Consider the following 10,181-nt stretch of genomic DNA (forward strand, 5'->3'; position numbering starts at 1 on the left):
ATTATACAATTCCTTTATCAACATTGACTTCCTGAGCATTTGTGCTTTCAAGAAGCATGTATAATAAAAACACAGCATCTCAAGACAGTTTAAAGAAAACTTTATTGTCAAAAGATGGTCTCTGCTGTAAGCAGTAAGTGCTGTTTGTTATAAGACTAAATCAACTGAAGACATTATGCTCCCAACGTCTCTTTGAGTAAAGCTGGAGTAGAAACCGTAGACTTATGTCAAGCCATACATCCCTTTTCTTTATCCGAAGGTGGTGCTGTTCCAAGCCACATTGGCTCCATCCATATCAACAAAGTTTATATAGATCCTGAAAAGTAATACAAGAAGTTTCATTAAACAAACAAACACTATGCTAAATTTGACACATACTAATCCTACACAATATGAAGAGCAGATCTTAAATTTAATATAAATGCATGCAAGCATTTTAACAACGAAAATTAATTTTAAGTTTGGAAGCTAAAGCTTTATTTTTGCACAACATTGTTAAATGTTCTTCTGGTAAAAGAGAGACAGCTATATTGTGTTAAATGTTCTTCTGGTAAAAGAGAGACAGCTATATTGTGTGTATGTACAGGTACCTGTCAGGTGAAATGCCAAGGTGTTTATTGAGCAAGCCCATAAGAAGTTTGGAGTATTGCTTATTTTGCGCGCCCCCGATCTTTCCGATGCTGGTGAGGGAGCAGAGCGCGCACGGATCTCCTTTTCCACCGAACATCATCATCTGATCCGGGATGATGTGCACGGCAATATACTATCACATATCAATACAAAGACCGACAAGATTAAACAGTTAATAATTCAGTTCTTTTGAATAAAAAAAATTATGTTGCAGCAAAACACTGAACTGAAATACACAGTAATTTAATACGAGGGATCATATTAGTAAATCCTGATAAACAGCAAAAAGTCCCTACAAATGGATTTATTGGAATGTTTTAGATTCATGATGTGATGTATCACTGATGTAACGCGATAACATAATTACGTCATGACGTAAAAGAATCAATGAATCGGTTTTTCTGAACTGATTCTTTGAAACGTTCGAAAGTATGATTCAAGGAAATGAGTCGGACCCATCACTAGATCAGCTTAAATCTAAACAATCAATAATGATACATAGGCTGCCTAAATGTATTGAGGGTTAAAACTATTTTAATCCAATGACAAGAGTCACAGTTAAGAGGATAACAGAGTCTCGTGTATGTTTCGTAGACTCGTAACAGTAATTAGTCCCTCATTCCATGCAGACTGATATGCATAGTTAATGCATATGCAATGCAATATGTTGTTGTTGTTTTTAAACAAGAAAAATGCAGTCTGCTCACCTGCGCGGGTTTGCCCATCGCTTTGGCGAGCTCTTGTGTGGCCTCCGACAGCAGCTCAGCAGGAACCGAGTCCTTTGCTACATTTGTGTTCACCACGAACATCGGCATGACTGCAACGGAGAGACAGGCAAGCACGTACTGCTAAATAGTGCAAAGTAGAAGGACCAACGCCTTTGGGAATGTGTCCAGATGTGAGCCCTGGTTGAATACGGCAAGTAACCACGATGCCAGTACTTCTTATAGGTTACCGTAAAACACCGTATGGCGCAACGATTTGACTGTGTAGATCCGTTGCATTCCACTGTTGCTCGGCTGGCGCAAGCAGCCCCAGAACTCCGAGATGCACAAACTGCCATCTTTTCTTTTTGGGTATAATTGAAAGTTTAAAATATTTGTATTTATTAATTAATTGTATTTATTGTTTATATTTTAATCAAATGCTGAAACATCTGTTTTAATAATTATAAACTTTATTTTTTATAGCATATTTTATACGAGGAATGCAGCTCAAAGTGCTTTGCTACAATTATTATTTTTTCTCTTTTATGTGTTATGATTTTGTATGCATAATTGACAATATGTTTATTCAATGGAGAGAGAGAAAACTACCAGCAGGGGCTAGCTGCCAAAGCTAACCAGCCATACCTTGACCCTTCGTGGGTCAATTTTTTTCGGGTAATTACGGTAGCTCTGTGCATGCGCAGAACACGACATCCGGAAATAATATTGTAGGCGAGAATTAAAACCTCTTGAGTTGAGAGGGGTGGTCGCGACTGGGTGAAATTGTTCCGCTGATAGCGCATAAACACCGGTAAAACATGAATACAGATCTTTTTTAGGCGACCACGATATTTGTGCGGTCATCTGGAGTGGAATTTCATCTTTTGAGGGTTTGATTTGTGTGGTCGCTTGCTTAAAGATAGAGGAACAGGGTTCATTCCATTGGCTGTGTACAAAGTTACGGGTGCCAGCCGTTGCCACTGTTGATGTCAGATTATTTTAACCACATGCGCATTTAAATTAAGTCTTGTTGTTGTTGTAAAGCGGATGTTTGAAAACATGAAGTATAACTGGTGCTGATATATGGCGTAACAGGGATTCGTTGATAGTTTTTTGGGCACAACTTTATTTATTATATGTGCGACTGAACACTAGTAAAGCTATGGCGGAATCGGTCAAGACCTTTCAAGCACACCTGACCGCTGTCATGGACAGTTTGGTCCGCGCATCCGTGTGCGAGATCACCAAACTCTTCCAGGACACGGTGAACGACTACCTGGTGGAAATCTCTCTTAACAGAAAAGAGAACGAAGCGCTGAAATTGAGACTGAGGCTGACAGAGAATAAATTGAGAAACGAACGCAAATATGGCATGGGCTGGGCGGCCAGTCGGCGCGCGTCTGGTCTGCTTGGCGCGGACGACACCGCGCGCAAAGCGCGAAGAACGGATCTCCAAAGTAAGCGCACTGGCCAACTCGGATTCATTGGGTGATACTGTTTTATCGTGCTTTAAGGGAGAAACCATAATGGCGACCTGCTCCTCAGTTCTCAGGTTTCTTTCTCCTCCCTCTCCTCCTCTTTTGGATTCCTCCCTCCCCCTCCTGTCCTCCTCTCTCCTCTCTTCCCCCTCCCATCTTTCTCTCTCAGGAGGCAAGCAAGGGAAGGAGTGGAGTGCTAATGCGTGGGATGAGGGGACTGGAGGAGTGAGGGATGAGAGGAGGGACGTGTTCCGTGTCCATCTGCCAACTGAAGGAGGTGGGGAGGGGGAGGAGGAGGAGGAAAGGATATGCGTCTCTGGGGAGAGGAAGGAGGTGGCCGGCATTAAAGAGGAGGTGAGTAGCCAATCGGATGTTAGGAATGAGCTGCAGGGATAGGAGGATAGAGAGGAGATGCAGAGGGCTACGGACAGAAGGATCTGAAGAGAACAATCCCATTTTGCAAACTCAAACTAATTTAAATCAAAGTATATTTTGCAAGTGCAAAACTGCCCAAAGAACATAACCCATCATTGTAGACAACAACTATAGAAACTGTAATTCACTTTTTTCAGCGCTGATGTCACTGTCTTTCCCTCTAGATTGAGATCATGTTATTTATGTGTAATTCATATTCCCAAAATATGCAAAGACTGCTAGATAGATCAGAACAAAATTGGACAATGTTAATTACAAGTGTAAATAGGGCTCATGCATTTTATCATCTTGTTGCTCAAACCACAAGTGGACTATTGGAGGTTGTCAGAAAAGCATATGACAGCTTCTTCAGGACCGCCCGCTTACCTGCCAATCAAACTAAAATGCCGTCATTGCACTAAACCTAGTTTAAATGTTAAAATAACAGCACATAAGTAACACGGTTACTCCCACCTCAGATGTGTCTTAAGTGTTTATTATCAGTTCTAAAAGAGAAGCATTATTATGAGCAAAGGGAATTTATTTCACACCTTGCGTTTTCGCTCTTTCTGCTTCTGTGGGATGATGGTTAAAGGTGGAAGGCTACAGATCAGACTCCCTGAGGCTGTTGCAAGAGGCTCTACAGATGAACCAAAGTGAAACCAGCCCTCCCTCCCCCAGTCCCACCCACGGTAAGCACTGCAATGCTCTGTTTTGGAAAACGGTTATTGTTGTTTTGTGATTGCAAACGTGAACAGTTGAAGGAATAGTTTACTCGAAGATCACAATTCTGTCAATTCTCCATTTTTATGTTGTTTTAAATCTGTGTGCTATTTTTTGTTTTGTTTTGTGAAACAAAAGGAGAAATACACTACACTTACAATATGCATGTACACTTTTTCTCTATACATTAACAGTATATAGGGACCATGGCTGTAATGTTGCAAGTGTTTTTTTGTTTGTTTTTTGGAGCTAGTTGACAGTCGTGTGCACCATGAATTGCTGTTGTATAGAAAAGTGTAAATTCTTCAGAAGTTCCTCATTTGAAAAAAAGAATAGCATACAGGGTTGGAACAACATGACGGGTGATTAAATGCACACAAAAAAGTTTTTATTTCAAAAATAGATTTTGGAAAAAAATTGGGGTCGTTAAGTTTTTTTTTAAAAATGGAGAAATTTATATTTTTATTCAGCAATGATGCATTAAATAGATCAAATGTAGATCCTTAGATCCTTAATGTGCAAACTAAAATGTACTATAATGAGTATTTGTGTCTGCAGGAGAAATGGGCCCCGCCTCTACTGGTCCTGAATCCACTGCTGCTGAAGTGTGGGAGGGGCAAGCGGCGGAGACAATGACTGTTGGAGACGAGCTCAGTGGACTGGAGACGGCCCTCAAGGCGGAGCGTGAACGTGAGGAGGCAGAGTCCGGTCTGGGCAGCCCGTCTCAGGAGGCGTGTGGATCCGAAGGTGTGGCGTTCATCGGACTAGACGGTTTATGCAGCTCTCAGCAGGGTATGTCGTCCTCCTCACATAGGGCAGACCCTACAGAACTCCCATCAGCCCCTACGAACAAGGAAGAGGAGTCGGGAGGAGAGAGCGGGGACATGCTGCATTTCTGCGCACGGTGCGGCAGCGGCTTCAACTCCACGTCTGACCTCATGAAGCACTCGTGCCCCGCGGCCGAGGATCGGCCTTATCAGTGTTCTGTGTGCGGGAGAGCGTTCGGCCATGCCTGGAGCCTTAAGAACCACGAATGCGTGCAGGCGGGAGAGCAGCCGCACCACTGCGAACTCTGTGGCAAACGCTTCACGCACTCGCGGTCCCTCGAACGCCATCAGCTGGTTCACACAGGTGAGCGTCCACACAGGTGCCCGCAGTGTGGCCGCAGCTTCAGTCGTCTCGGCAACCTGGAGAGGCACCAGCGCATCCACACGGGTGAAAGGCCGTACGAGTGCGGGGCGTGTGGGAAACGATTCAGTCGAGTGGAATACCTTAAACGGCATCAGCACATCCACATTGGAGATGCAACGGTGAAACTCCCAGCGCTGCGGAACTCCCACCACTGCTCTCAGTGCAACCAGACATTCAGCGATACTGAGCAGTTCAAGCAGCATCAGTGTCTGTATAACACTTAATGTCATACACTGTTCGTGAGAATCTTACACAATATTAGACCTTAACTAGTCAGATCTGCAGCGCTCAAAAGACCTTATCCTTCATATTTCTATTAATTTTCTGTAGTTCTAATTTTTCTATTTGCATCTTACCACATGCTTCTTTTAATTACCCCAAACATGATCTCATTACTTGCTGACTTGTACACAAACCATAAACCTCAAAGCAAGGCACACTTAACCTAGTGCAATGACAATATCTCAAAGTGGATTTTCTTATTTATTGTTATTATTCAAAAACGGTTTACTCATTATTCACAGTTAGAGTGTATATATATAGCAACATAACAAGCACCTCTGTTCCAACTCCAAAAATGCAAACAACTCTATTTTGTTATGTCAAGCAACTTATAACAGGCTGTGAAATATTTTTTGTGAACAAGGACATTTTTAAAAACTTTAAAACGTTTATTATTAATAACCGATTGTGTTATTCATGCATTCTTAAGTATCTTTTGTGTTGTTTTTATTCAGAAGTGAAATATTTGTTGTGATGATAACAGTATTGCTTTAGGTCTTGTAATTAAAGGAATAGGCTAGTTCATGTTTTTTCAAAACATTTTGTCATCATTTACTCACCTTTATGTTGTTCCAAACCTGTATGAGTTTCTTTCTTCCGTTGAACACAAAAGAAAATATTTTAAAGAATGCTGGTAACCAGACAGTATATATATATATATATATATATATATATATATATATATATATATATATATATATATATATATATATATATATACACATGGGCGTCGGAACCATTGTATATGGGTGGGACAAGACCCACCCACTTTTTAAGACCAATGATATTGGACCCGCTTACTTTTACATTCAGCGCATAGCTGTTCGCTTTTCAGAGCGTCGTCAGCCAAATCCATTCCACTTGAGGAATGCCCTAATGAATTAAACTCCATTTCCGCTGAAATCGCTACATTATATTTCTCAACGAGCCGCAACTGACGAAAAAAACGCCCGTTGTACCCTTCCAGTCAAATATTGCGTTGCAAACATCAATAACAGCTTTAAGTTGTCAATGCTGGCAAATTACCATGGTATCAGCAGGTTAATCCACGGATATCTGTGCATGTAATGCACGACGTGGATGCGAGTTTAGTTTACTTGTTTAATTAAAAGGCATCAGAATACATGAAATGGTGTAAGTAACATTTTTCTGGGGGAGGACCCACCCACTTTTTTTTGCTTCCGACGCCCATGTATATATATATATATATATATATATATATATATATATATATATATATTTTTTTTTTTATTTTTTTTCTTCTATGGAAGTCAATGGCTACCGTCAACTCTCTGGTAACCAACATTGTCACATTGTTTAAAATATTTTCTTTTGTGTGCTAACAAATCATGACCAGCAATCAAAGAGTCAAGAGTCAAAGGTAATATTCCATTTACCAGAGATAAACGTTACTCAAGATTCGGATGAATAGCTCAACATTTGTATGCCTTCAACACCTCATGAAATGCGCCTTGCTTATTTGCCTGTTATTTAAAAGTCATTTCCCCCTCAAGTTTAACATATGAAAGGCGTTTGTAAATGCTTGATGATATTGTTTGCACGTGGATTTTCAGTGTTTGAAAATCCTTCCCCCAAAAATAGCAGCTCAGAACGTTTCGTTGGAATTGGACCAAACGATGTGTTCCCTTTTTGTGTTTAAGTCCGAGCAGTTCTCGAGTCAACCAGTTTTGAAGCAGTTCTTTGAAATGAACACTATAGTTTAACGAAGTCATAACGTTTTTGTTTGTTTGTTTGTTTGTTTTATTGAGAGAAAACGAGCATGAGCATAGTGATATAATAAAAAAAATACTGTACGAAACACCACACAATAATAAAAATAAAAACAAAAAAATAAATGAGGGTCAATATAGTAAAAAAAATGTCATTGTCCACAGTCTTTATTTGCATTAGTTAATGTAACATTTGCTTAGGAAAATAATTACCTTTATAATAAAAGATTTTTGTTGTGGGATCTAAAGGGTTAAAATAATATCACCGGTTAAATCCCTAATCCATGACGTCAGACTCCAGAAGACATCGCTGTGCAGTGACACCTCTTCATCCGGTCTAATTGTACATTTCAAAGGTTTGGGTATAATTTTATTTATTTATTTTTATTTTGTAGATTTATATGAGTATACATATAAGCGAAGGATATGAATTGTGCTTCAGCAGTGTGTAATGGGCAGTGTCTTGGTTTGTTTACCTCATCAGCTGTGTGTGTCAGCTAACCGCAGCTAAACTGAGTAGCAGCAGTTTTACAATAAGATATACAACTATTTTGCGCTTTATTTAGTGTATTATGACTTAGGCCATCTACAAAAATATATAGCCTACTATTATGTTACATAAAATAGACACAACGTTACACAATTCGCATGCTATTTAGATATGTAGCGCCTAGCATTGCAGCATCAACGAATAAGACGCCGTCCATATCTATGATTGAATGTCTTTTTCAACTCCTGGTCTATTTGTTTATTTATTTTATTTTTTACAGTTTCCATCAGGCCTTGTGCCCATCCTGAAGTGTGTTCACTCGAGTCGCAGCCCTGCATTTCAAAACAGAAGACGAGTATTTCGCCATGAATTCTGACATGGATGGTAAGATCCAATGTGGACTGTGGATAAATCTTGGCAATTTTTTGTTTTGTTTTATAGAAAGTAACGTTACCACACACAGCAACATAATTGTCAAGAGTTTAATTATTTTCCCTTCATATTTTTATTTTATTAAGGTATCAAATGAATGTCAAATTGAAATCAAATTGCAACAGTTGACAATAAACAGAAAAAAAGGATGAAAAATGATATTTTTTTCAAATGTAAATTCTAATCAATACATGTATACTGTAGGAGGGGCATTATATTGTAAAAAAATTCTCCATTAAATTTTAATAGTTTAATTTTTTGTTAATAATAAGCATTAAGGGCTTTATCAGTGCAAGGTGTTTAAAGTCGGCATGAAACAGAAGTTGTCTTTTCTTTCCTATTTTGACGTATATTTGAATGAAACTTCTCGAACAATAAAAAATGTAGGACAGGACTTGATTTGGTACTATACGGTTATCCGGACCACACGTGACCACACGTAAATAATTTATCTGGACCACACAGGTTAGGGTTAGGGTTAGGTGTGGTCCAGATAACCGTATAGTACCCTTGATTTTGTCCATCGGGAATTGATTGGATGGTTGTAGTTTGCTATTGCTGTGATGTCATGTGAGTGACAGGTTGCACCGCCATAGCGCTATTAAACACGTAATCAGAGAAGTGAAGAAATGTCGCCGCAAGAGGAAGGGGAACTTATTTTGATGGTGACTTTGTCTTCCAGGGGACATAGAAAACCAGGTGGAATTGGAGGAGAAGACCAGACTTATAAACCAGGTCCTTGAGTTGCAGAATACTCTTGAAGGCAAGTAACCAGCGCCACTTGATTTACCTTATATTAACAGATTTACATTAACATTCATGCATTTGGCAGAAGCTTTAATCCAAAGCAACTTACATTGCTTTGAAGGTATACATTTTATCAGTTTATGCATTCCCTAAATCGACCTTGGTGTTGCACTTTTCAACCTTTTATTAAATAACAAGCTTTAAGTCTTTCTCTCTCTCGTTTTGGTAGATCTCTCAGCTCGGGTGGACGCAGTAAAAGAAGAAAATCTGAAGCTAAAATCAGAGAATCAGGTTCTTGGGCAGTACATTGAGAACCTCATGTCGGCATCTAGCGTGTTTCAGACCACTGACTCCAAAAGCAAACGGAAGTAAGAGAGCATCCCTCTCTCCCAGACCCACAACCCCACGCAGATAAACCCTTCCACTAGACTCATTTTATCCCTATGTCACTAAAATGGTAAATGTTTACATTTGTTTTATTTATCAGTATTAATATTTGTTTACATTTAATTTTCAATGGTTTTGTTCATGCTAAAAATCATTTTAGTTAGGTTGTTTTTGTAGTTTTTTTTATGTTCAGACAGGGTACGATATTAATTTTGTAATATTTTAAATTGTTTTTAAAATATGTATTTTGTATTTCACACTTTTGTTTTGTAGTTGAGAGTGCAGTTGTGATGGCATGACAGTTGCTCTCTCCCGCTGAGCTGTTTGTCTGTATCAGCACTGATTATACTCAAGTTGAGAGAAAACATTTCAGGTCATTCTGATCAGGGAATGAAATTTAGACCCTTTTCTTGGTGCTATCAACAGAAGGGAGTTCTCTGGCTTGCTTTACATCTGTGCCTCTGAATATCTTTATGCATTTGTTGTGTTTGTATGTGTAGAATCTTACCATTGTGTGGCATTGCAAATGCCTGTTTTAATTAAAAAATAATAATAATAATTTGCTGTGCTGTGAGTGAGTCCTTCTGTTTAGGTTCTGTAGGCCCCTGTGGTTGTTTGCTTCTCGTTCAGTCACCTCACTTCATCTGGGATTCAAGTCTACACATATTCCACCAGAGTTTGGAGGACTATAGTCTCTGGTACCCATCTGCTTTCATCAGAGGAGTGAGGAACTGAGTCTCATAGAGTAGCATTATTATCCACATGCCTTCCTCTCCTTCACCCTTGCTCTCAATTGTGAATATGCATCTGAATGTGTGTCTTCATCTTTCACAGGGTCACCAAAGGTGTTCGGAAGGACAAACAGTCTAGCGTTTAACTGTGCAGTGACCAATATGTTGGAATGATTACCTACAGCAAGACCAAGATTAAAACTGAGAACTGTATATTTCAGATTCCCAGTTTGATTCAT

The 10,181-nt window shown here is 39.4% G+C and overlaps 3 protein-coding genes across 4 annotated transcripts; 2 read left to right on the forward strand and 1 right to left on the reverse strand.

Moving 5' to 3' along the window:
* Positions 1-84: 84 nt before the first annotated feature.
* Positions 85-1,582, reverse strand: mif (macrophage migration inhibitory factor). The gene is made up of 3 exons (XM_082177448.1): positions 1,338-1,582; positions 591-763; positions 85-316 (listed from the first exon to the last, which is right to left on the reverse strand). Exons 1-3 carry the CDS (start codon positions 1,443-1,445, stop codon positions 250-252), a joined length of 348 nt encoding a protein of 115 aa, XP_082033574.1. The 5' UTR covers positions 1,446-1,582; the 3' UTR covers positions 85-249.
* A 158-nt stretch (positions 1,583-1,740) lies between these two features.
* Positions 1,741-5,963, forward strand: LOC309504378 (uncharacterized protein). Of its 2 annotated transcripts, none has more exons than XM_082177445.1 (4): positions 1,741-2,794; positions 2,883-3,169; positions 3,825-3,921; positions 4,511-5,963. In XM_082177445.1, exons 1-4 carry the CDS (start codon positions 2,500-2,502, stop codon positions 5,365-5,367), a joined length of 1,536 nt encoding a protein of 511 aa, XP_082033571.1. In that variant the 5' UTR covers positions 1,741-2,499; the 3' UTR covers positions 5,368-5,963. The 2 variants fall into 2 exon arrangements, with proteins under 2 accessions (XP_082033571.1, XP_082033572.1); XM_082177446.1 differs by having other exon boundaries at positions 2,985-3,169.
* A 1,403-nt stretch (positions 5,964-7,366) lies between these two features.
* Positions 7,367-9,770, forward strand: scocb (short coiled-coil protein b). Its single transcript, XM_082177896.1, has 4 exons — positions 7,367-7,511; positions 7,926-8,029; positions 8,760-8,840; positions 9,054-9,770. Exons 2-4 carry the CDS (start codon positions 8,011-8,013, stop codon positions 9,194-9,196), a joined length of 243 nt encoding a protein of 80 aa, XP_082034022.1. The 5' UTR covers positions 7,367-7,511; positions 7,926-8,010; the 3' UTR covers positions 9,197-9,770.
* The last annotated feature ends 411 nt before the right edge of the window (positions 9,771-10,181 follow it).

The sequence above is a fragment of the Leuciscus leuciscus genome (genome assembly GCF_965113295.1).
Source record: "Leuciscus leuciscus genome assembly, chromosome: 8".
Lineage (NCBI taxonomy): Eukaryota > Metazoa > Chordata > Actinopteri > Cypriniformes > Leuciscidae > Leuciscus > Leuciscus leuciscus.

Coding starts and splice junctions, on each gene's coding strand:
- LOC309504378 (XM_082177445.1), top strand. CDS start 2,500: ATGGCGGAATCGGTCAAGACCTTTCAAGCACACCTGACCGCTGTCATG. Junction 2,795..2,882: donor GCGAAGAACGGATCTCCAAA/GTAAGCGCACTG, acceptor CCTGCTCCTCAG/TTCTCAGGTTTCTTTCTCCT. Junction 3,170..3,824: donor TGGCCGGCATTAAAGAGGAG/GTGAGTAGCCAA, acceptor TGATGGTTAAAG/GTGGAAGGCTACAGATCAGA.
- scocb (XM_082177896.1), top strand. Junction 8,841..9,053: donor GTTGCAGAATACTCTTGAAG/GCAAGTAACCAG, acceptor TCGTTTTGGTAG/ATCTCTCAGCTCGGGTGGAC.
- mif (XM_082177448.1), bottom strand. CDS start 1,445: ATGCCGATGTTCGTGGTGAACACAAATGTAGCAAAGGACTCGGTTCCT. Junction 764..1,337: donor CGATGGGCAAACCCGCGCAG/GTGAGCAGACTG, acceptor GATATGTGATAG/TATATTGCCGTGCACATCAT. Junction 317..590: donor CTTGGCATTTCACCTGACAG/GTACCTGTACAT, acceptor ATTACTTTTCAG/GATCTATATAAACTTTGTTG.